The following is a 27,824-nucleotide window of genomic DNA, read 5'->3' on the forward strand; positions in this document are numbered from 1 at the left end:
CGTGATGATGCAGCTAAGTGTATACTCAGTGAATGTGTCAGAATGAATGCCTCATTGTTTACATGGCCGTCACAACACCCCCACCCACACCGACGCCATCTTCAACAGCTCCCAAACAGCTTCATGCAGATGACTAATGGAGACGACCTATCGCTCCGTCCGAAATACTTGCACGAAAGATACTTGCACGGTAGGATTCGCTATATCTGGATGCACGAAATGGATATACGGGAAGCTACGGTTATAACGAACTCAAAGAGAACACTAGTTTTAGTTCGTTAGAACCGTAGTGCGCTATACATATTTCGACTTGGTATATAGTAAACTACGGTTCTAACGAACTCAAAGAGAACACAAGTTTTAGTTCGTTAGAACCGTAGTGCACTGTACGTATTTCTATTGAAATGTACAGCAAATGGTCAGTACCCACAAACTGTTCGTTATATCCGTCAGTTCGTATAAGCCTGTTCCTTCTAAACGTTGTTGGCTGTACTCGTATTAGTATTTCATTTGCAATTCATGTACGAGACACCAACAACCTTGTTTCACGCCCATACAGTAGCGTGTATTCTAGAGGAGGGACCCCCAACACCAGACTAATGAGTGATGTGTTTACTATAGTAGCCTTGCTCCAAGACTGTACTGAATGCTAAACCCATGGATGTATAGATTCTATCCTTTAAAGAGGCATGTCTAGATTAGCGGACAGTACATCAAAGGGCGCCAATCTGTTCGAGGAATATTTATATTTTTAAGAAATGTTCATTTAAACTATCAATTATTACGTTAGAGACTTGTGCCAGTCTGCTAATGGAGGTGCGAACCTCGGAAGAGGACAAGTAAGTATTTACTACCGGACTATGAACCCATGGGGTCTTGGAGTTCAGGAAACAGTCGCTGCCCATACTTCCGGTTATCTGCATAGAGTAACAAATAACGCTGTGAAGCAGGCAGCGGGGGCAGTCAACCTTATCACAATAATATGCGTCCATATGTACAACTTTAAGCAAATATAAAAGATCTCTAGATTGTCCTAGGTCATTATTATATACATTTGTATTATCACATTTTTTTGTTACTCTGATTCATTATATATCTTGTTTATGTAGTTTATAGAATATTGTCACTGTTTCTGCATGGAACGTATGCGCAATAAATATCTTATCTTATCTATCAAAGACCTAGCCTTGCGCCAAGGCTGTACTGAAGGCTAAGCCCATGGATGTATAGTAAGTCTATCCTTAAAGAGGGAAGTCTAGATAAGCGTACAGTGTTAGGACGCAAGCCTGTTAGAGGGATATTAACATTTTTAAGAAATTATCATTTAAACTATTAATTATTACCTTAGAGTCTTGTGCAAGTCTATCAAAGACCATATACCGGCATATGGTCTCCGTAAAACGAGAGTAGTTACACTGGCTGTAGAGTGGGAAGAGTACTGGGATGGTCGTGGGTTCGAATCTCAAATTTACCGTTATTATCTTTCTGTGTTTGTCAGCGCCATTACTATGGTGTTGGGTCTCACCAATGTGATACGAGTCGAAGACCTACACCACTGCAGGCTTTCCCCATAGCAAGCTGACACACCGTGATATAAATCAAATATTGTCCATCATCGATAAAACAACCCCCTCACTTACTCCACATGTGGTCACATATGTGGCATACTTCCTTATTCATTTTAACTGTCTGTATCACATAATATACGTCGGAAGTCTGTAAATAAATAATTTAAAGCCGGAAAAAATTGCTGATAATTTTAAACCGTGACTAGTTCAGAAGAATTACTTGGACACATGTCCGTCTTATGCCGTCACGTGGATGTACGGTAATACTCTGTACGGGAACGGTGAGCACGTTGTGGGCTATTATTAGCCTATAGTAAACGTATGGAGCACTAGCTGGACCCCGTGTTGGGAAATGTCAAGTTCATGAGATCGAGCATGAGAGACTGTTTATAGCATCGTTGTTCGCCGACGTTGTACAACACACCCAAAACACATCCAGCTTATTATAACAATGACGTGCGACATGGCGGTTGTGGGAAAAGTTAATTTAGTACAGCCGATACTGTATGAGATCTCGCGTTTTTGTAATGTAGTGAGTGAGTTTGGTTTTACGCCGCTTTTAGCAATATTCCAGCAATATCACGGCGGGGGACACCAGAAATGAGCTTCACACATTGTACCCATGTGGGGAATCGAACCCGGGTCTTCGGCGTGACGAGCGAACGCTTTAACCATCAGGCTACCCCACCGCCCCTATTGTAATGTAAGTGGTGAGACGTTATCATATGTAGTGAAACGTCATCATATGTAGTGAAACGTCATCATATGTGACACGTCATCATATGTGTCGAGACGTCATTATATGTGGTGAGAGGTTATATGTGAGACATGCAGTTACAATATGTGATAAGACGTTATCATTTGCAGTAGGACACTATCATTTGCAGTAAGACGTTACAATATGTGATACGACGTTACTATATACGATAAGACCTTATCCTATGCGATAAGACTTTACAATACAATGTATGTGATAGGACGTTATACGTTGAAACGTTATCATTTGCAGTATACGACGTTATTATATCCGGTGAGACGTCATTATATGTGGTGAGGCGTCACGATATGCGATGAGACATTATCTCATATGTGGTGAGACATTCTCATATGTGCGGTGCGAGACATGAAGTGGCTATAAACCAAGGGGAAAATATACATACACGTAGTTATATGTTTCAAAATTATTGTATTTATAATGTAATTGACAGTGGGAAGAACTGTTGTTGAAAATGAATATTTATCTTTTTTTTCCTGCAACTGTTTGTAAAAAGCAATCTGTGGCTGGGAATTTTGTTTAAAAATTAAATGGTTTAATGACGACTGGGAAGAAATGAATTGGCTTCCACATGGCCCATACCAGGTTTGAAATGTTGTAAACTTGTACAGACTAAAAGCAAATACATTGACTTTCCAAAGACAATATTCTGAAATACTTTCAAGCAGTTGGGTATCATGCGAACAAAATGTTTTTGGAAAGTTTGAAGTCCAATTGTATTTTATAATAGCACACAGAAGTTTTCTTTGAAGGCTGACAAAGCGCCAGTACAGTTTATTTCTTGTGAATAGTATCGCTAAGGTAACATATTTTCATCTTAAAAATTAAACAAAATTAAACACAGAGATAGAGGTTATTTTGCTCAGTTTATAAGTGATAAGAACTAATCATACAGGCGATAACACATCATAAAATACGAGATAGGTCGTTACTACACGCGATACCCGTTTCTAGATATTCGACAATATGATATCTTAGGGCGTTACTTTATGGGATAAGACATGACATTACACGATTACAAGTTACGTGATATGTCATAAACTGTTAACAGGTTGTAGCTCCCTGAGAGATACATGTGCACAGCAATAATTCCGTGAACTATGTTAGCAGATTTAACAGCCAGCATGTTTCCAGTCAAAACATGTATACACATGTAGACATAGAAAGTACTAATCTGTCTCACAGTCCCTGAACCACATTATTTTCCCCACTGCCTAGCCCTCCCTGCAATGCTATAGCCCTCAGGCTTTGACTTTCCCTTCTGTACTGGGCCTCCTTTTCAGTGTTAATGGGCTTGTTATTATCAAAATTATATATATTCACAGACTAAGCGATAGTCAAAGAAAGTACAAGTCATGGTGGCTAAAACCGAAACCAGAAATTGTTACTCAATAGTGACGTGCGTGTTTTGGACCTTAGGTTTGCAGTGCTTTAGGTACTGTTTCAGCCTAGTGACGTTTACATACAGTTCACTTTGTAATTCTTCGAATTCTAGTTTTCAAGTGTATACTTTCTTTTGCCCCTCGGCATATATTTCATAAGCCTACTATATTTTTACCTTAACTTTGCAATAATTCATGGTTTCAGGGACTGTTATCAACGTTGTAAAGTTTATCAGTTGATCAGTTTAGCAGTCTGTATTTGGTTATCAAATCAAGTTTTCAAACGTATGCTTTCGTTCTCCCTGCAGTTTATGTAGCCATTAAATCTGATCTGATTACATCAGCTCAAGCCAGTTAACACGACTTACTCCACACACTGATAAGTTTTTTCATAAATTCCCTGCAAGGAACAGCCAATTCCGTGTTTTATACAACACTCTGCTGGCAGAGGCCCAGCAGAAGGATGACTGTCTCGATCGTGTAACGTGTCTGTCAATTCCCTGCTGACTTACATCCCTTCAAATAAACTGATAATAAACACCCGACTGAACAAATACACATGGAATATATCTCCCCTGCATCACTGACGTGCTTCATCCTGCGGTCTGGCTGCTGCAGACCGGCAAGCTGGACGAGCGTTCTACATCCACATTGGCAGTGTTACTGGCGCCAGTGGTGAAAGATGGATACACAACCACCCAAGGCCTGTAGCTTGGGTTTGCTTTGTTTGTTGTTTTGCGCCGCACTCAGCAATATTCCAGCTAAAAGGTGGGTAAATAAGGAGTTTGAACCAGACGAACCAGTGATCAACATCAGGATGCATCGATCTTTGCATTAGGGATGACCATGTTTCAATCAAGTCAGCGAACGCTTCTGTAGGACATGGGCGGTTGATGTTTTGTCTATGTATGATCAGGGACTATAGAATGAATTATTATCTATTTCATGGTCTCTTGCTGGATTCGTTATTTGACACGTACTAAATAGCTTAATATTAATCGTCACTTCCTGCAGAACCCGGAAGACTTGAAAGTGTATTTGTCACATCGGTGGTTCAAGGTCATTCGTCCCTAGGAGACTGAATGTCCTGTACAAAAAAGGGATCGTCAGTTCCTTAAAACACGGAGGTCCAAGGTCATTTGTCACTAGGAGACAATGTCTTGTACAGAACAGAACATCGTCAGTTCTATAGAATACGGAGGTTCAAGGTCATTCGCCCCTGGGAGACTGAATGTCCTGTACAGAACAGAGCAACGTCACCCCCTGGAGAGCATGGAAGGGTCGAAGGTGTATTTCGTCTGTGTGTTATTTTGCATACCAGCGGTTCATTCGCCACGACAGGGCGTAGAGGGACAGAATGTCACACTCAAATGTCCCAAGATCAAAACGGTTTGAAAGTAGTTTTGAGGCCCGTTTTCGTCACATTCTCGTTTGAAGTTTATAGGTCACTGCAGATCACATTCTGTAGAACATATCTCTTTTCTTTTAAAATAGTCTTTTCCCGAAAATGGTGAAAATAGTTTCTCCTCGGGTTCAGCTTTTTGCTGGTCAAACATGTTTTTATCCCCCATCCACCACAAACAACTCATCAAATATTGTCCGAACTCTTTTCATAACATACATACGAAACCACCTCAGCACCAACGATCTTCAACTGATATGGATAACCCGTTGCTTTAAACGTTTAAGAAACATCCAAGGCATGAACAAGTTTATGCCTTATTCTAAACACCAACGTTTTAAAGGTCCGAATGCATAATGTTTACAAATATGAGCATGATCATTCTCTGCCCGCTTTATGAGACTGGAGTCTTGGGCGATGACTGGTTTATTTGAAAAATAGAACGTCGAAAGAAGGACTTGTTTACCAGCATATTACTTATAGGCGATTATGATCCCGTGGCGTTCCGTTCTTCATGAAAGGGCTTTGAGATGTCTAGAATGCTCGGTTATTAGTTATTTGAAGTAAAAATCACATTCAAGACGTAAACAGTGAACTTGAAACACCGCGTGAGATCAGCCTACACGGAAACAAACGTGCTCGTAAGCATTTCTTGACACTGGTTTACTGGCCAAGCTATTTTCGGTACCAAAAACTGCATTAGGTGACATAGAGAAAAAATATAACGGTATTTTGACAGATGTCTGGTGTTTTAATCGAGAACGAAACGCCTTTAAATCTCTCCACATCAGCAAACAGTGACGACAAACGCTTGGATCAAAGTAAATACAAAAATATGAATTGCAACGCGGAAATAATATTCTTTATTGGCAATTTACTGTTCATGAGATGCGGCTTAAAGTTGCATATGATAATAAGAAACATCGTTCTTTTTTAATTGAATGCATGCGGTCCGGACATCACCTGGTGCATATACGGGGGTGTTATCGCGGTCGGTATCTCCTGGTAACTGACGCAGGGTTTGCTCCACATGTTTGAAGTTTTATCTGAGAATTTGGTAGCAAGTGAAAGCTCGATATTCTGCAGTTAGATATTACTTTTCGGTTTTCATATCTTATGTGCCATATTTTATCATTATGAAAAGGGTTGGATACCACTTATTACAACGTACAAGCCTTTTCACATGGATTTATTATTATACTTATTTATACTATTTACAGTTTATAGATAAAATGGCTGGGTGGAAAGAGGAGAAATAAATAAGCGTACATTAACATTGCTCTCTACTTCATGTAAGTTAAAACAGATATACAGCTCGGACTTTATTGAGACTGTAGTCTGCAATGATATGATCACACAATTCTGCATAGTCTGTCTCCAAGACCTTAGACAATAAATCATGGAGCCTAACTCAAGTCTAGAATGTTTGACCAAGTCTAGAATGTTTGACTCAAGTCTAGAATGTTTGACCATGTCTAGAATGTTTGACTCAAGTCTAGAATGTTTGACCATGTCTAGAATGTTTGACCATGTCTAGAATGCTTGACCATGTCTAGGTTGTTTAACTCAAGTCTAGAATGTTTGACCATGTCTAGAATGTTTAACCATGTGTAGAATGTTTGACTCAAGTCTAAAATGTTTGACCATGTCTAGAATGTTTGACCATGTCTAGAATGTTTGACCATGTCTAGATTGCCTCGGCTCTAGTTTTCCATGTCAGTCTTAGTTATGTTTCAGTGTTTTGAAATGTTTATGGGAACATGTTATGCAGTGTGTGTGTGTGTGATTTCTGATCAGCCATTTGACAAAAATGGACTCAGAAAAAGCTAAACGTTCAATGATATCACCACAGCTGTTTCATTCATCGTAAACTTATAAGCCTGATTGGTATACAAGTGGATGTATGTAGGGGTATCAACATTTCCCCCTGAATTTCCTCGTGGTTAGAATTGATCTGCAATGCACTCTATCATGAAGGAAACCCACCTACTGACAACAATGGTAAGTTCTTAATCACGACTACTTTCAATATCTGTTTCCTAGATGAGAATCTATTTGAAAAATGTTTTCCATTGCCTATAAAATAACATAATGGAGTAATATTTCCTTGTGAAAGGATTTGTAAAACGACAATCACAATGCAAGAGACTATTCGGGTTTTCTTGGATCTGAAAGAGAAACTTCCCTTTTGTACATTTCAAGTAATGTTTATTGTGGGTTTTACCGGTGGGCTGTTCTGGTGTCGAAAGACGGAAACGAACTTTGTTATGAGTCATCATCATAGAAGAGACACATCGGGACTAGAAACGGTTAGTGGCTATCTAGTAGCTATCTAGTAGCTGAAATGAAAATATTTCAACAAAACAAAAATATTATATTTTTTTAAAATATAATAAATAGGGTCCCAGAGACTCTTTTCAATTTAAGTCTCTGCAGTATTCAAGACTTGCTAACTATTACAGACTTAACGTGAGTTCTCTTGGTTTCACTGGTCTGCATGACAGATCAAAGATCCCATTCTCACGCCTCGTCAACTCTGGCCTCACATCCTGTCTTAGTTCTCGTTGTCTCTTGCAGTATTACTATTGAAGTTCCAGGCGTCTTGTTATAGAGGGACTTCTTAACCTCTGTGTGGATAAGGATGGGTCGTGAGTGAACGGGTTGAGTGAGTAAGTGAGTGAGTGAGTGAGTCACTGTAGATTTTACAAAGCCCGCAGTGTATTAGAGCTTATCAAAGAACCAGGTGTCTTCATGTAGAGAGACGTATTAACCTATGTATGGATAAATATGCGCGAACTGGCTGAGTGAGTGAGTCAGTGTTGTTTTACCCAGCCTGCAGTGTATAAGAGGGTGCCATGTGGTGCTGGTTACCGAGATATATGTGACTGGCTGTGGAAAAAATTACTCCAGTTACGATGACACGCACTATGAAGACAGCATCAACCCACCCACTCATTTCCAGTGCTCGACGGCATTAGGTACTGGAGACTAATTTTGTGTGAATAGCACACAAGCGTAATGGCGATGACGAACATCGTAGTACTGTAAACATTTACAGTATTTTAGGTGCGTTGAGTATTCAATAAAATATATGTAAAAGGGATAAGGGCACACTTGTCTAAACATGGCAGTGAAAGATAAAACCGAATAAATTTAGATTAAATAGCTTACAAGAAATAATTAACGACCTTCAGATAGGTAATGGCCATGAAAATAACGCCAGTTAAGACTTGCAGGCCTGAAGAATCATACTGGACGCGGAGGAATGTGCAAAGCTGCACAGCACGGGACGCGCAGCGCGTCTCACTCGGACAAACTTGCAGAAACGGCGAAAGGGGGATTGGGGAATATCCGCCACGAGATGTCTCAGGTGTCAAGACAGAACTGACCCCCTGCCTTTGTTCCCATGGCAACAGAAAAAAAGCTGCCGTCCCTCTTTTAAAATTTACTTAACCCCATTAACAAAACTTAATATTCACGACAAGAAACACATCGCACCAGAACGACCCGTGGTCTCAGCGCCATTCGAATAACTTGGTCCGATTGAGCATTCCGACGCCGTTCAAACCAATGTCCTACATAATGTCATTAGTTAATATCTTGTATGCAGGGCCTACCTTTGTTCCGGTTGTATGTCGTATTTTTCTCTGTGCATCATGTTGACGAGAATTCAGGTAAAATCCACTGAAGTGTTCTGTTGATTTGTTCTCGGCAGATCCCGTCACTCGGCGAACATATTTAGACTTATACGTATATAACGCGCTCTCCTCGTCGCTGCCAGGCAAGACGGACTGCGCATGCTCCGATGATGCTGTGTTTACAGTGGTATACTTATGGCTTTGAATTTTCGAACGCTGTCGTGATTGTTTAGTGTTCCTGACAGCACTTTTGTCAGAAAGGAGCCAGACTTATAAATCGGTTATATCTATTCGAAAACAAAGCATGTTATAAGTCTGGTTTTTGTTAGTTTTTGTAGTGTTAAGTAGTTTCAAATACTTTTTTATCACACACATTCAATCGCTTACAAAAATACGATACATAATTCGACAACGGTATTTGAACTTGTTATCAGTCTTCGTTTCGTAGGGCGTTATAGTGAGGTATCCGTATAGCCCGCTGAGACAGTCCCTGTATTTTCTGTCTGATGTTACGCTACCGTGTGTTGATGTATACTGCACAAACGTGACGACCAGCTGGCAAAGGGGGCATATCAAAAATATTATATACTTTTTTCAGTTATGAGTTGAAAGACTTCTTTATTTTCTAGGCATGTAATAACGTTGTTTTATATTTTTATATTATATTCTTTCACAAAAATATTTGAAAAGTGTATATTCTAGCCACAATCGAACTGTTTTCGATAGGCATCAATAAAATAACATCATTTGTGAACACTATGTGTACATGTCGCAATATCGAGGTAGAGCTTCGCGATTGTTGAAAATTGCAACTGAAATATAGCTCGCAAAGTTAAGATAAGTTTATCATAGGTCCCATTATTAGACGTGGCTTTGAGGTACACGTGTTGGTTCCGCCATATGCTCGCCGCAAATAGCAGGAAGATTGCTGATGCGACGTAAAGCAATATTCATTACAACCCCAAGCGTCATGGACCCAACTCACTCACACCAACCACCAACCCGAGGTGAAGACATCACGCCGAATCACTTGAGAATACTGGTATCTGATCGGGTCAAAAGGATTGAATCAAATCCTGGAAGATTTGGTCTGTGTAATCTTAACGTCTAGAAGTATGAATTAGGGGAAAAGATCGGACTTCATTGAGACTGTAGTATGCACTGAGGCTGACCAACGATTTGGCCTGTGTTTCAGTTATACCGTGATCCGTCAGTTGGCTATGGGAGGTAAAAGGTAAACAGTACGTACATTTTAGCACAACACTCGGTATGGTGCTGGCAAGCATTGGACACAAGTCTGCATAGTCTGGGGTGGTGGGGTAGCCTAGTGGTAAAAGCGTCGCTCGTCACGCCGAAGATCCGGGTTCGATTCATTGGTACGATGTGCGAAGCCCATTTCTGGTGACCCCGCCGTGATATTGCTGTGATATTGCTTAAAGCGGCGTAAAACTAAAGTCACTCACGCTGCATTGTCTGCCTCCCAGACCTCAGAGGATAAATTATGGAGCCTAACTCAAGCCAAGAATGATCTAGGCAGGTGCATATTATTAATAATGTCGGCTGGCCAGGACCTTAGAAATATACCTATGATTATCTTTACATACATACATACATACATACATACATACATACATACGGCGTGACATCATCTCTTTACCAATATATATATAGCAATGATACCATGTAATTCACTCACTAATACAGCGTATTGTGCTGGATTAATCATTCGGGAAGCGGTAAATCGTCCAGCTGTTTTTTCTATGGTCCCCGAGGCGTGGCAGTCTCCACAGTGTTCCCGGCATGAAGGGTTGGGTGAAGGAAACACGCTGCAGAATGTCGCCCTGTGTTTGACTCATGTTTTACTCTGGAATGCAGAGCAGGGAAAGAAGTGGCTCGACTGTTAACACACGAACACTGTTGTGTACCTAGCTTGAATCGACAGGCTGACCCCAGTAACTGAATCCTCTCCATCATTAGCACCGTGGCCTGTCTCGGTCGACAGTGATGGACTTCCGACATAGACCGTGTGGCGTGCCAGGGGGAAGGGGCATATGGCATGGTCCCCGGGGACTCTGTGTGTGTGTGTGGTGGGGTGGGGGTGGGGGTTGAACTGAGGAGGGGCGGGGGTAGGGTGCTGGAAGACGATGAGACAGACAGACAGAGAGTGGTGTGGTGGAGATGCTTTTCAGTGAGCAATATTCCAATGCCATCGATTAACAATAAATATCACCCATATCGACTAACTGAGTATCAGCAAAGTTTGTTGCAGGTATAGGTGATATTTCTTGTCGCCCATGACGAACTAACAAGGCTATCACGGTTTCCAGGTCATGCAAGCAAAGATAATTTGATTGGTCAAGTCATCCATAAATGTCGAGAAGTATGTATTTCATTGTAAAAACAAAGCCCATAGTTCACATTTCTCAAAACTATGGTTATGTAATCATAAACTCAAACTTGAAACTGGTAGATATACAAAACCTGCAACCCCATTAGAACATCGTCTCTATGAAATGTGTAATGCCTTAGACGATGAGCAACACCATGTAATATCCTGTATAGAGTATATCAAACAAAGAGAATCACTTCCACAAACAATCCTTAATCATGATCAAGAATTCCCTACACTTTGCATAAATGAACAATTCATAACAACTGTCACAAACAGAAGCCTAGAAACAATTTCCAAAATATGTCATCATATTTACAAGTTTAAATGAATTCTGTGTATTACGATAGTCTCCTCTTATTGTTTCCATGTCATTATACTATACTTATGATTTGTGAAATTGTTATAATGTACATCATTTATATGTTGAAATGTATCTGTGTATTTCTATATCTTTGTACCTACTGTTTTTATGTTTGTAGTTTATAGAATATTGCCAGTGTTCTTTCATGTAATACTATGCAATAAATATCGTGTCTTGTCTTGTCTTGTCTTGTCTTGTGTTTCAGATTAGAGTGGAGTTGGTAGAGGTAGAGTTCCAGTTTAGGAAATATGAAAGTTTAACCTGATATCGAAAGAAACACCACGTAAGACGGGACATGCATAGGCAACATGCAAAATGTACTTACACTGACGACGAAATCAGACTGTGTCAATGTAAGTATCAGACTTGACAAACAGAGACAAAAGGTTATTCTAGATGTATCGTTCATAAGTAGAAGGAATCGATAGGGAATTGTCGTGGCAGCGAAAACAAAAAGGAGAGGTTAAATGGGGTTCAGCCACGTGTATATCGCACAAGCTCAGGGTTTGAATCAGAGACGATAAATGTCTGTCTACGACCTCCATCCTTTTAAGATTACCTTCTACATGAAAATGACACATCGTGAAATAATTTAAATACTCTTAAAAACGGCGTTGAACTCACTCACTCACTCACTCATCAGGGATGGCCATTTAACCAGTTTTAGACATGGGAACATAGTCTGAGGGTACACGGACTCCACGATAATGTGCGGAATAGAGTTTTATGAATGTCAACTTCATTATTATGAGGAACACAACGTTTCGGACTATATATCCTTACTCCTTCATGACTCACCTGATGAAGGAGTAACGATATACTCCGAAAGAAGTTGACATCCATAAAAACTCTCTTCCTTATGTGTATCACTTCTAAATTCCATTCACATGCCATTACTCAAATGAGCTTAAATGAATACGGTTTTTATATTTATGTTTGGCATAAATGTATGTATATTCATTTAAATCACTATCATTTTACAACTCTTTACAGTGGACTTTTTACCGTTTTTCTTCAAACATCTTCAGGCGCCGCTATGCAAACTTTACTTTCACAAGGAAATATTTAACTGAAGCGTGGAGAGGCATTTGATTCGTTTAAAATTTAATTCAATTTGTTTAGAATCAATTTGTACATAAATGCATGTTGATGTATATAAAATTAAATATGCATTTACTAGCTCGGGCGACTTTTTGCCTCAAGTGCATTACCTATGTACTGCTGGGGTCATTACAACAGCGTCTTTCAAAAAGGCTAAATGTGGCGTATTTTACGAGTGCTTCTATACTTGTCATGATCACCACAGATGAATCTTATCACAAACATGGGTTTCTGAAGATCATTTCTAACCGCACGACAAGCTTTCGCTGGTTTGACACGTTTCATTTTAACAAAACGTCAAGCATAAATAGTAAATGCGCATCACATAAGTTGACAGTTCAGTATAAACGGTCAAAAGCACATTATGATCTCCAAATGTTTTTGTGCACAACTTGTAATTCACGTTCCCTTGACGACGAGTTTAACATCCTCTTGGAGCAGAGAAATGTTTACAGCCTTATTATTATAGTAACCCTTTCATGGATAAAAAAATTATTATTATAGTAACCCTTTCATGGATAAAAAAATTATACCAGCTGATGTCATCAACAATTCCTTCAGTTATCAAAAATGTATATTTGTTTTTTAAAAGAAATCGTTCAAGACGAACTGTATAACTACAACTACAGAAGCAGTGCACGTTGCTTCCAGCAATATAGTTAATAGGTGAGGTGAGGTGAAATTGGGTTTAATGTCGTGCCTGAGAATATTTCGCTCATATGACGACGTGCATGCGTGTGTATGTGTATGTGCAGCTGCTTGTACTAGCCCAGACTTAAGCTGGTTTCATAGTGCTAGCTCAGTGAAGCATGAATACCCCACTCAGACACATTATACTGACTCCGAGCCGACCAGTCCTTGTTGTACCCATTAATGCCGAGCGCCAGGCAGGGACCAACAAGTACCATACTTTAACGTCTTTTGGTATGACGCGGTCGGGGATCGAACCCGCGACCTTCCGCTCTCCGGGCGGACGTTCTAATCACTACACCACGGAGGCGGCCAATATAGTTAATATACACAACAAATAGGCTTATCAGCTTAAGTAGACTACGGGGTGAACATTCCGGGGTTACATAGTGAACTACAGCATAGATAATATATGAGGCGTTATAGACGTCGTCGTGACAGCTCGATAACCGAGATAAAAACAACCCTCCTGAGCTAAGTTCAACTTTCAGTTGTAAACAATATGGTTTTGCAATCTGAGAGCAGAATCGTGTTTGATTATGTCAAAACATTTCATTTTTCAACCGTTATACACTTCCATCCCATACGACAGATTTTTGGGGACACTTCCGAACATATACTTTTATTGTTTTATAAATTGTCCTGATAGAGACTGGTCTGGTATTCATGCACGCTTAGGACTATGTAATGGAGTCTTGTTGATAAAGCGTTGAATGGTCACGCCGAAGACCTGGTTCGATTCCAAAAAGGCGTGCAAAGTTTGAAGTACATTGTTTCTGTACTTTGCCGTGACTTATTGCTAAAGGTGGCATAAAACCATACTCCCTCACTCACTCACGAGTAATAAATGCCAATGGTATCGTCTGACGTCCAAACGAAAAAAGACTCGTGAAGATCCGGATTAGAATTGGTCTTCATTAACCCATGCTTGTCGTAATATATAAGAAGCGACTAACGGGATCGAGTGGTCAGGCTCGCTGACTCGGTACACACATGTCATCGTAATTTCGTAGATTGAATTGATCACTGGATTGTCTGGTCCAGACTCGATTATTTACAGACCGCCGCTATGTAGCTGGAATATTTCCGGGTGCGGCGTTAAACAACGACCAACCAACCAAACGGGAAAATAATCGTTCCAACTGCGGCATCGTTTTTCATCAAGTCGTCACCCTTGCACATTCGAAATTCCCTTCCTCGTCAAGCCGACGGGCCATTCTGCTATAGCTGGAACACAGTTGAAAGCTCGGTTAACCTCAACTCACTCAACAGGTATGGCCGGTTAACATTTCTAGCCGAGTGACAGGTAGATATATGGAGGATTAAATTTCACCCATATAGTTGGAGAGTGTGTTTAGTCCGCTAAATGTTCATACAACAGTATCGGCACAGTGTTGTTCAGATCGAGCAGGGATAATCTACAACATAGTCTCCCTGTTTAGAGTGAATGAGAATGGTTTTACGCCGCTTTGAGCAATATTCCAGTAATATCAAGGCTATCGGTACAGGTGTAGTTTACACAAGCTCGCCTGTCCCGAGTCCACAATCGAACTTGCTGTATATAATAACGCAAAACAATATAGAGAACATATCGAAATGCTTGCATTAGGCGAGTCGGTTCAGATTTCAGAAAAAGCGCATCAGTTTAATGAGTTTAACAAACAGAAAAAGGTTCCGTCACGTGTTTTGCAAATGATCATGTGGCAGTCGTGAAATGCTAAGTCATCCCTGAGTGCAGGTACAAGAGAGGCGAGAATCCTCGCGTGTTTCCGGACGTCTTTACGGACACACACGAGATGAATCGATGTTGAGACTGGGCTCTAGCTCTATTTACATTACATTCGCAGCGCAAACGGGACGTAGAACCATATTTGACACGAGTAGTTACGGAGGCAGTAATCTTCGATTCAATGCTCTGCACTCGACTAATCACAGGAACGTCGAAAGTGCACACATTGTTTACGCCCATTTCACAGTTCAGAAGTTGTGACAACATTCAAGTTGCTGGTGCCCGACTTGCCAAGTGTTCTAGCTACGCCATGTCCCTCAAGTCACACTCCAAAGGTAAGATTATTTCCACGACGCCGGGCGAAGTGTGTTCAGTTCAGTGTCAACTACTTTCACCAAGTTTCTAGGACACAGACTGTCACTGTCAGCCCCTTTCATGTCTTTGCTAGGAGTTCCCTCCGTTCCCCCAACCCTAAACCCAACTCTAAACCTGACCCTAAAAATAACCCTGACCCTAACTTAAATTTTGGACGTTTAGTCATTTTTGTTAGTCCTCTAGTAATTGTTGTGTTAAGTTTTGTTTATAATTTTAGAATATATTAATTTATAAATACTATTTGGGATGTGGAGGAACGGGAGGAACTCTTACCCTTTGGTATATGATGTCTGTCATGTTAATTACACAAAATTCTGGTTTTGTGGATGTGTCGGGAAACCAAATGTATTTTTCATTTTAAACTTCGTCCACGAATTGCTGTCCTTCAAGTGAATGTTTTGCCGTTCTGTTATGTGAACTTTCATTAGTTGTATACATTTATGGTAGAGTGCGTACCTACAAAACTAGGTTGAATATCTCAATTCAACAAATCTGTCTGAAATATATGCTCATTAATTTTCAGTTTGACCAAGGTAAACACTTCAATATCTTGGTTGTACTGTGATTACAATCCTCAGCATTGAATTTTTTTCATTTTACATGTAAAGTCTACTCATATCAGGTCATTAATGTTTGCTGAGTCATTGTAATGTACTGGAGTCTCATAAATTTTACTGTAGTCACACACAAGCTGTTGCAGTGATTGTTACTCTGAAGGGTTTGATTCGCTACTATGACTGGGGCCAGATGATTTGTTTCTCAATAAAATATATTGCAAAATTTCTCCATAATGAAAATACATGAACATGAACATCTGTAGCAGTAACACTGATAGGGAAATTCTGCCTATTGGCTTTCGAATTTCACATTAGGAGTTGTATCACAGTAGTGTTGAATTATACATGTTTCTGATTCATGACACAGCTGAACCATTACCAATTTGACTGTCTCGTGGGTATTAAACAAAGTGCCATGTCTTTGTCCCCAGGGTCTCCCTACCCTAGCCTGTCTCCAGGGACGCTGAGGATCTACAGCATGAGATTCTGTCCATATGCCCAGAGGACCCCGTCTAGTGCTGGAGCACAAGAAGATACCGTGAGTGGAAACGCCAGCTAAAACATTCCCCATTTATTCCACTGAAACACTGACAACAGTAAACATTTCCACCAAGGCACTGACAACAGTAAACATTGCCACTAAGGACTGACAACAGTAAACATTACTGCCACTAAGGCACTGACAACAGTAAACACTGCCAGTAAGGCACTGACAACAGTAAACATTGCCAGTAAGGGCACTGACAACAGTAAACATTGCCAGTAAGGCTCTGACAACAGTAAACATTGCCACTAAGGCACTGACAACAGTAAACATATAACATTGTATTATTATGAAACTTATCTATACATGTTTGCCAGTACATGAAATATGGAAAATAAAACCAACCAACCCCCAAAAAAAACCACAGTAAACATTGCCAGTAAGGCACTGACAACAGTAAACATTGCCAGTAAGGCACTGACAACAGTAAACATTGCCACTAAGGCACTGACAACAGTAAACACTGCCACTAAGGCACTGACAGAAGTAAACATTGCCACTAAGGCACTGACAACAGTAAACATTGCCACTAAGGCACTGACAACAGTAAACATTGCCAGTAAGGCCCTGACAAAGTAAACATTGCCACTAAGGCCCTGACAAAGGTAAACATTGCCACTAAGGCACTGACAACAGTAAACACTGCCACTAAGGCACTGACAGCAGTAAACATTGCCACTAAGGCACTGACAACAGTAAACATTACCACTAAGGCACTGACAACAGTAAACATTTGCCACTAAGGCCCTGACAAAGGTAAACATTGCCACTAAGGCACTGACAACAGTAAACATTGCCACTAAGGCACTGACATCAGTAAACATTACCACTAAGGCACTGACATCAGTAAACATTACCACTAAGGCACTGACAACAGTAAACATTGCCACTAAGGCACTCACATCAGTAAACACTGCCAGAGGCCCAGATAAGCTGCGTATCCGGGTAAAATTCGCATAGAAAATTTCCAATTACGCATTGAAAATGTTAGATACGCAAAAAGTTTAAAACAAATGTGTACGGAATATATTTATAGAAATCGCTTGCGTAATGAAAAATACATCGATTGCTATCAAGTCGTACTGTTAGTATAGGATAAGTGTTGTACTGTCAGTACAGGATGAGTGATTTTTTATGAAATCATTTCCATTATATTTAAGTTGGTTTTGATTAGGTATGACATAACTCAGAACATACCTGCTTAGTAAACTTACTCAATGACATAATACTTAGGTGCGTAAAATGACTGAAATACTCACATATTTGAAAGCAGTGCGTAACGGAAAATGAAATAACCACTCAACATTCATAATACCCACTCCAAAAAAATACAGTGGGTACAGTACGCACATGAGCTAAATCTTATCAGGAGCTCTTACTGCCACTAAGGCACTGACAACGGTAAACATTCCCAATAATTCACTGAAAACAGGAAACATTCCTAGTAAGGCACTGACAACAATAGTGAACACAGCAGCTGCGTCAGTGGTAACATTTAGTAGTCCCACTTAAACAACTAAAACACTGACCTACTGACAACATTAAGCATACTCATTGGCAATGGCACAGACAACATGAAACAACGTACCCTTAAGAAGAAGTTTTGTAATATTGTTGAGTCAGTAAACTCCAGCCACTGACAACAGCCACTGGCAGTTTTACATCATACACCACAGAATAAACCATTTAGTATTGTTGGTGGTGCATGCCTGTGTAGCTGATGATGCATGTGTCATTGTTTGCAGGTACGAGACAATTAACGTGGACTTGAAGAAAAAGCCAGACTGGTTTCTGGAGCGAAATCCCATCGGCCTGGTGCCGGTGCTGGAGAAGGGTGACCAGGTGGTGTACGAGTCGCTAGTCTGTGATGACTACCTGGACCAAGTCTACCCAGACATTCCTCTCTACCCTCAGGATCCCTACCAGAGGGCAAGGGATAGGATTCTGTCAGACACCTCCTCACAGGTAAATATTACAGTTTGTGACTCGTCCAAACCCTGATCTACTGAAAGTAATGCCACAATGCAAAGCAGGGAAATTTACTGCTGTATCATCACTGAATTATCATGGGATTCACACAGTTGCTCTATAAATGGCCTGTAAGGCACTCGCCCAGCCACCACTTCATCTCTGAAAGAGTTAACCTTACAGACATTCTTCATCACACTCCTTGAACACAAACCTATTTCTGGTAGTCCATGTCGTGATATTGCTGGAATATTGCTAAAGGTAGCATAAAACCATAGTCACTCACTCACTCACTTGTGAACTCATGAAAGATCAACCAGGACCAGTGGCAAGTTTGGACCTGAAAGACTCTCATCTCCATGTCCAGATACAGTCAGAGTAGCGGCATTCTATCCAGTTCACTTTTAAATGTCCACACTACCTCTGTTGGGTCCTGCCATTTGGCATTTCCTCAACCACAAACTGAGGGCTTCTCAAGGGAAGTGGCACAGTCTATCATAGCTCCTTATTACACATCCATCACCATTTTATGACAATAGATGGAAGGTTTTCAACGATTGTTCTTTGTCCAAACCTACAAACTCTATGATCAGTCTGAAAAATTCCAACCACTAGAATCGGATCTAAGCTTGGTGTTACAGCATTTGTCTTCAGAGGAATATGAGTCTCTTCAGAATCAGAGCTTGGATAAGATGGCTTTAAGGATAGTCTTCTTATTATCCCTAGCCACAGCACCAAGGATCATTGACATTAATGCTCTGGGCACCGTTCCTCAAAGCGATCGTAGCCCTAAGACGATTGGAACTCCCATACTTCAACATAGACTTACGACAGTGGTAGCACTACGGTCTGATGGATGCTAATCAGGATTACTTAGGACGGTTGACATAGCACAGTCCATATAGGTCCTCCTAGATGGGATTTTATTTTCTAGATTCAGCTACCACATACCATACCACATAGGCTGTGTCCTTATTCTATCCACTTGCCTCATCCAGATCATGATCAGTAGCATCCCCATGGTCAATAGCAGAGGCCGGCAAATCCAAGTTCTCAACTCTTCCATTTATGAACATTTACTCATTAGTTACCCTCAACTCTTGTGTTTATGGAGGTACCAGTATACTCCCCTCAACTCTTGTGTTTATGGAGGTATACTCCTTAGTTACCCACAACTCTTGTGTTTATGGAGGTTTACTCCTTAGTTACCCTCAACTCTTGTGTTTATGGAGGTACTGGTATACTCCCCTCAACTCTTGTGTTTATGGGGGTATACTCCTTAGTTACCCTCAACTCTTGCCTTTATGGAGGTTTACTCCTTAGTTACCCTCAACTCTTGTGTTTATGGAGGTTTACTCCTTAGTTACCCTCAACTCTTGCCTTTATGGAGGTTTACTCCTTAGTTACCCTCAACTCTTGCCTTTATGGAGGTTTACTCCTTAGTTACCCTCAACTCTTGTGTTTATGGAGGTTTACTCCTTAGTTACCCACAACTCTTGTGTTTATGGAGGTTTACTCCTTAGTTACCCTCAACTCTTGTGTTTATGGAGGTACTGGTATACTCCCCTCAACTCTTGTGTTTATGGAGGTATACTCCTTAGTTACCCTCAACTCTTGCCTTTATGGAGGTTTACTCTTTAGTTACCCTCAACTCTTGTGTTTATGGAGGTTTACTCCTTAGTTACCCACAACTCTTGTGTTTATGGAGGTTTACTCCTTAGTTACCCTCAACTCTTGTGTTTATGGAGGTACTGGTATACTCCCCTCAACTCTTGTGTTTATGGAGGTATACTCCTTAGTTACCCTCAACTCTTGCCTTTATGGAGGTTTACTCCTTAGTTACCCTCAACTCTTGTGTTTATGGAGGTACTGGTATACTCCCCTCAACTCTTGTGTTTATGGAGGTATACTCCTTAGTTACCCTCAACTCTTGTGTTTATGGAGGTTTACTCCTTAGTTACCCTCAACTCTTGTGTTTATGGAGGTTTACTCCTTAGTTACCCTCAACTCTTGTGTTTATGGAGGTATACTCCTTAGTTACCCTCAACTCTTGTGTTTATGGAGGCACTCACCATGTGCATGATTTTGCAAGAATATGTTACTTGTCAGCGACTTATTAAATGTATTATTACCTACAATGACAATGTTTTTCAAAGTATGTTGACCAAATGAATACTTTTAGATGCATTTTGATCCACAATCAGGATGTTGGAGATGATTTTCAATACACATCTTCTTTTTCACAGAACTTGAAAATTGTTGTGGAATTAGTGACTTTTGTTGTTTCAGGTGGGCTTGGTTGTACTTGGTACAGGTGCTGACTGCCTAGTACAGGTGCTTGTTTGTGTTGCAGGTTGTAACTAGCTTTTACAAGTTACTGTCGTCAGGAGGCAGCGATGAGGCAGGGGAGAATTACTTCAAAAGTTTAAGACGTTATGAAGCTGCCCTTGGAGAGCGAGGCGAGTTCTTTGGAGGTGAGAATAAGATATGCTGATGAGATCTACAATCAGTTCTCTTCTGATACCTCAACCCTCCCTATTACTGACCTGAGATTAACTCTCCCTGTTACCTGACTGAGATCAACAATCTCTGTCACCTGACAAATCTCAACTCACCCTGTGACCGGACAGAGAAAACTCTCCCTGTGACCTGACTGAGATCAACTCTCCCTGTGACCTGACACAGATCAACTCTCCTTGTAACTTGACACAGATCAACTCTCCCTGTAACCTGACACAAATCAACTCTCCCTGTGACCTGACTGAGATCAACTCTCCCTGTGACCTGACACTGATCAACTCTCCTTGTAACTTGACACAGATCAACTCACCCTGTGACCTGACACAGATCAACTCACCCTGTGACCTGACTGAGATCAACTCTCCCTGTGACCTGACTGAGAAAACTCTCCCTTTGACCTGACACAGATCAACTCTCCCTGTGACCTGACTGACATCAACTCTCCTGTGACCTGACTGAGATCAACTCTCCCTGTGACCTGACACTGATCAACTCTCCTTATAACATGATGGAGATCAACTCTCCCTGTGACCTGACTGAGATCAACTCTCCCTGTGACCTGACAGAGATCAACTCTCCCTGTGACCTGACACTGATCAACTCTCCCTGTGACCTGACTGAGATCAACTTACCCTGTAACCTGACGGAGATCAACTGTCCCTGTGACATGAGATCAACTGTCCCTGTGACCTGAGTGAGATCAACTGTCCCTGTGACCTGACTGAGATCAACTCTCCCTATGACCTGACTGAGATCAACTCTCCCTGTCACTTGACACACAGATCATCTCTCACTGTGACCTGACTGAGATCAACTGTCCCTTTGACCTGACACAGATCAACTCTCCCTGTAACCTGACGGAGATCAACTGTCCCTGTGACATGAGATCAACTGTCCCTGTGACCTGAGAGAGATCAACTGTCCCTTTGACCTGACGGAGATCAACTGTCCCTTTGACCTGACGGAGATCAACTGTCCCTGTGACCTGACTGAGATCAACTCACCCTGTGATCTGACTGAGATCAACTCTCCCTGTGACCTGACACAGATCAACTCTCCCTGTGACCTGACCGAGATCAACTCACCCTGTGACCTGACCGAGATCAACTCTCCCTGTGACCTCACTCAGATCAACTCTCCCTGTAACCTGACGGAGATCAACTGTCCCTGTGACATGAGATCAACTCTCCCTGTGACCTGACTGACATCAACTCTCCTGTGACCTGACTGCGATCAACTCTCCCTGTGACCTGACACTGATCAACTCTCCTTATAACATGATGGAGATCAACTCTCCCTGTGACCTGACTGAGATCAACTCTCCCTGTGACCTGACAGAGATCAACTCTCCCTGTGACCTGACACTGATCAACTCTCCCTGTGACCTGACTGAGATCAACTTACCCTGTAACCTGACGGAGATCAGCTGTCCCTGTGACATGAGATCAACTGTCCCTGTGACCTGAGTGAGATCAACTGTCCCTGTGACCTGACTGAGATCAACTCTCCCTATGACCTGACTGAGATCAACTCTCCCTGTCACTTGACACACAGATCATCTCTCACTGTGACCTGACTGAGATCAACTGTCCCTTTGACCTGACACAGATCAACTCTCCCTGTAACCTGACGGAGATCAACTGTCCCTGTGACATGAGATCAACTGTCCCTGTGACCTGAGAGAGATCAACTGTCCCTTTGACCTGACGGAGATCAACTGTCCCTTTGACCTGACGGAGATCAACTGTCCCTGTGACCTGACACAGATCAACTCACCCTGTGATCTGACTGAGATCAACTCTCCCTGTGACCTGACACAGATCAACTCTCCCTGTGACCTGACCGAGATCAACTCACCCTGTGACCTGACCGAGATCAACTCTCCCTGTGACCTCACTCAGATCAACTCTCCCTGTAACCTGACGGAGATCAACTGTCCCTGTGACATGAGATCAACTGTCCCTTTGACCTGACGGAGATCAACTGTCCCTGTGACCTGACACAGATCAACTCTCCCTGTAACCTGACGGAGATCAACTCTCCCTGTGACATGAGATCAACTGTCCCTTTGACCTGACGGAGATCAACTCTCCCTGTGACCTGACACAGATCAACTCTCCCTGTGACCTGACCGAGATCAACTCACCCTGTGACCTGACCGAGATCAACTCTCCCTGTGACCTCACACAGCTCAACTCTCCCTGTAACCTGACGGAGATCAACTGTCCCTGTGACATGAGATCAACTGTCCCTGTGACCTGAGTGAGATTAACTCTCCCTGTGACCTGACTGAGATCAACTCTCCCTGTGACCTGACTGAGATCAACTCACCCTGTGATCTGACTGAGATCAACTCTCCCTGTGACCTGACACAGATCAACTCTCCCTGTGACCTGACCGAGATCAACTCACCCTGTGACCTGACCGAGATCAACTCTCCCTGTGACCTCACTCAGATCAACTCTCCCTGTAACCTGACGGAGATCAACTGTCCCTGTGACATGAGATCAACTCTCCCTGTGACCTGACTGACATCAACTCTCCTGTGACCTGACTGCGATCAACTCTCCCTGTGACCTGACACTGATCAACTCTCCTTATAACATGATGGAGATCAACTCTCCCTGTGACCTGACTGAGATCAACTCTCCCTGTGACCTGACTGAGATCAACTCTCCCTGTGACCTGACAGAGATCAACTCTCCCTGTGACCTGACACTGATCAACTCTCCCTGTGACCTGACTGAGATCAACTTACCCTGTAACCTGACGGAGATCAACTGTCCCTGTGACATGAGATCAACTGTCCCTGTGACCTGAGTGAGATCAACTGTCCCTGTGACCTGACTGAGATCAACTCTCCCTATGACCTGACTGAGATCAACTCTCCCTGTCACTTGACACACAGATCATCTCTCACTGTGACCTGACTGAGATCAACTGTCCCTTTGACCTGACACAGATCAACTCTCCCTGTAACCTGACGGAGATCAACTGTCCCTGTGACATGAGATCAACTGTCCCTGTGACCTGAGAGAGATCAACTGTCCCTTTGACCTGACGAGATCAACTGTCCCTTTGACCTGACGGAGATCAACTGTCCCTGTGACCTGACACAGATCAACTCACCCTGTGATCTGACTGAGATCAACTCTCCCTGTGACCTGACACAGATCAACTCTCCCTGTGACCTGACCGAGATCAACTCACCCTGTGACCTGACCGAGATCAACTCTCCCTGTGACCTCACTCAGATCAACTCTCCCTGTAACCTGACGGAGATCAACTGTCCCTGTGACATGAGATCAACTGTCCCTTTGACCTGACGGAGATCAACTGTCCCTGTGACCTGACACAGATCAACTCTCCCTGTAACCTGACGGAGATCAACTCTCCCTGTGACATGAGATCAACTGTCCCTTTGACCTGACGGAGATCAACTCTCCCTGTGACCTGACACAGATCAACTCTCCCTGTGACCTGACCGAGATCAACTCACCCTGTGACCTGACCGAGATCAACTCTCCCTGTGACCTCACACAGATCAACTCTCCCTGTAACCTGACGGAGATCAACTGTCCCTGTGACATGAGATCAACTGTCCCTGTGACCTGAGTGAGATTAACTCTCCCTGTGACCTGACTGAGATCAACTCTCCCTGTGACCTGACTGAGATCAACTCTCCCTGTCACTTGACACACAGATCATCTCTCACTGTGACCTGACTGAGATCAACTGTCCCTTTGACCTGACACAGATCAACTCTCCCTGTAACCTGACGGAGATCAACTGTCCCTGTGACATGAGATCAACTGTCCCTGTGACCTGAGTGAGATCAACTGTCCCTTTGACCTGACGGAGATCAACTGTCCCTGTGACCTGACACCGATCAACTCTCCCTGTGACCTGACCAAGATCAACTCTCCCTGTGGCCTCACACAGATCAACTCTCCCTGTAACCTGACACAGATCAACTGTCCCTGTGACATGAAATCAACTGTCCCTTTGACCTGACGGAGATCAACTGTCCCTGTGACCTGACACAGATCAACTGTCCCTGTGACCTGACACAGATCAACTCACCCTGTGACCTGACACAGATCAACTACCCCTGTGACCTGACCGAGATCAACTCCCCCTTTGACCTGATCGAGATCAACTCTCCCTGTGACCTGACACAGATCAACTCACCCTGTGACCTGACCGAGATCAACTCACCCTGTGACCTGACCGAGATCAACTCTCCCTGTGACCTCACACAGATCAACTCACCCTGTGACCTGACACAGAGCAACTCCCCCCATGACACAGATCAACACTTAGCCATGACCTGTCATGGACAAACTGTTGGAGACCACCTGAATCCCATGATTGTGAATCTTTCAGTTTATGTGTAGGTAAAATATGAAACATATTCATTGTGTCATTCATGCACTCTTTCCTCCAAACCAGGTGCCACCCCGTGCATGGTGGACTTCACTCTGTGGCCATGGTTTGAAAGAGATGGAGTCGTGGAGAAAGTGGCGCCAAAGTATGCCATCACTGAAAACAACTTCCCAAACCTCGCAGCCTGGCAAAAGAGAATGTATGAACTTCCAGCAGTCAAGGCCACCATGTTTGATGCAGAGTCACATTTGAGATTCTATGCGTCCTTCAAAGCAGGTGCCCCAGACTACGACTTTGGTTTATGACTAGGTCAGGCAAAACTCTGAACGTTGACTGAACCCAAGGCTGCTTTTGTTTTAGTGCATGGTTTTTTGAAATTTTCTCTATGGTCAGGTGTCAGTTAGTGATATCAGAGAAGAAATAACTGCCTAATCTGTCCCATGCAAAGCAGGATAAATTGGTTATTTGTAAAACAGAATTGTAGGGGGTTGTGATTTTATCTTTTATCACAAGTAGAGCAATCAGGGACGTAAATTCATTTTAGAATCTTTATTATTTTACTTTCTGTTTGTTGCATATTAATGATCAAATTACAAATATTTCATCTTACTCAGATTTTTATTACATGTCAAGAATGAACAAATGACAGAATGATATGTAGAAACAAAATGGAAGCATATTTTGAGCAGGAAATTACGATTAAGGCAAAAAGGATCTTACCTCATTTGTCAAGGTAGTAATATTTTAATATTTCCTTGAATAATGTTGATATGAGCATTTCTGGTAAACACAGAAATAAACATTCGTCATAGGACAGTATACTCTTATATTCTCCCATGAGTGGATATGTAAAATTCACACACACAGAAGACAATATACAGTATATATCCCAGTAATTCACTGGTGTCAACTTAGCCTTCACCAAGGGGCCAATGTATGCAAGTGCTGAGGCTGCATATACCAAGATAGTATTCACTGTGATTTGTTTTAGTATTTGAATTGTAACTTGTACTCTGCGTGATTGAAAGTTGTTGCACTGTTTACCTACCCCTCTACCTTATTGCATATGTACTACTCAGAAAACAGTATGGATTGTCTGACTTATTCATATGACTAGTTGGTCATTACTGGTAGGTATTACAACAATCAGCCGTCCAGTAGTGGGTGCTCTTTAACTTGTTTGAGTAGTATATATTCATTATTACATTCAAAATTAGAACATAATGTATTATGGATGAAAAGAATTGAATAGCTTCTGTTAAACAGGCAGGGACAGTTATGAAGCATCCATAGTTTGATCGTCGCCACTATTTGTCAGTCTATATACAATTACGTCATACTTCTGGATTGCTAGAATTTATCCACACAAGAAACATTAGGGGAACTAAAGCCGGCATTTAGTTTATTCAAATCAAAGTAGCTTATTGATATTTATTTAGAAAATGTGACTATAATGTTTCTTCATAAGTTATACAATGTTATGCCATATTTGGCTACAGAAATTTGTATGTAATAATATTGGGAGAATTAATGTTCTCTTTGAATTACAAAAATATACAAATTATATATACTGCCTGTATTCTTTATAATTTTCATTAATTATTCCATTTATATCTGAAATCTATTATAATTGGGGATTGTATTCATCAACAATACACATTGTTTGACTTTCATGTTTGCATTACTACTAACTGATGTTTGTAGCTGTATTATCCAAGTGCCATAATTGCGTTGATAATCATTAATGTTTTATCTGAATTACTGTGTAGCTAGGTTGTTATATAAAATCCTCCAGTTAGTTATTGTTTGACCGAAAGTAATGACCAATTCTTCAGCAGCTTACTTGTAATTGTTTCGTTACCCAGTATTTGTGATGTATATCATATTCCCCTCATAGCTGGACCCTTGTAAACATTATGCTTATATGTGCCATATGATAGATGCAAGACATAGTACATGTTTACAGCTTACCAGTGCTGCATATTCTCAGAGAATATTTAAAAGATTAGAAACATGTTTCTAATGTGTAGTTGAATTTCTGCTTCTTCTTGTTGCTGTATTTATACAGAAGTTGATACAATGACAAATAGTTTTGAGACATATGATTACTATGGGTACAGATTGTGATTGTAAGGCCTTGACTTGTCAGCAAGAATAAAGTTATCACAGTTAAAACAGTGTTTCGAATCAATCAGGTGAGTATTAGTCCCTTTATACGTCTCACTAACAGGGGCTAACTGGTTGGTTTTCATTGAGAGGAGGGCTGGGGGGCAGGGGGTTGGTAGCCTAGTGGTTAAAGCATTTGCTCATCTTGCTGAAGTCCGGGGTTCATTTCCCCACATGGGTACAATGTGTGAAGCCCATTTCCAGTGTCCCCCACCCTGATATTGCTGGAATATTGCTGAATGGGGTGTAAAACTGTTAGTGTATACTGTT

General features: G+C 41.7%; 2 protein-coding genes across 3 annotated transcripts in view; one reads left to right on the top strand and one right to left on the bottom strand.

The window, feature by feature from the left end:
- The window catches only part of LOC124272062 (hemocyte protein-glutamine gamma-glutamyltransferase-like), a 43,264-nt gene extending 34,327 nt beyond the window's left edge, over window positions 1-8,937 (bottom strand). Inside the window, exon 1 of one of the 2 annotated variants that reach the window (XM_046707205.1) lies at window positions 8,745-8,937. In XM_046707205.1, the coding sequence (XP_046563161.1) occupies window positions 8,745-8,785 (41 nt within the window). In that variant the 5' untranslated portion in view covers window positions 8,786-8,937. The remainder of the gene's footprint in view (window positions 1-8,744) is intronic. The other variant, XM_046707211.1, reaches the window with a different exon arrangement.
- Window positions 8,938-15,182: 6,245 nt separating this feature from the next.
- On the top strand, window positions 15,183-27,563 carry LOC124272080 (pyrimidodiazepine synthase-like). The gene is given in 6 exon segments (XM_046707224.1): window positions 15,183-15,373; window positions 16,402-16,478; window positions 16,480-16,508; window positions 18,260-18,479; window positions 20,836-20,956; window positions 25,455-27,563. Coding segments are annotated over 6 exon segments (840 nt in total). The 5' UTR covers window positions 15,183-15,219; the 3' UTR covers window positions 25,694-27,563.
- Window positions 27,564-27,824: the final 261 nt, after the last annotated feature.

The sequence above is a fragment of the Haliotis rubra genome, unplaced genomic scaffold, assembly GCF_003918875.1.
Source record: "Haliotis rubra isolate DU_JTF1 unplaced genomic scaffold, ASM391887v1 Scf103, whole genome shotgun sequence".
Classification (NCBI taxonomy): domain Eukaryota; kingdom Metazoa; phylum Mollusca; class Gastropoda; order Lepetellida; family Haliotidae; genus Haliotis; species Haliotis rubra.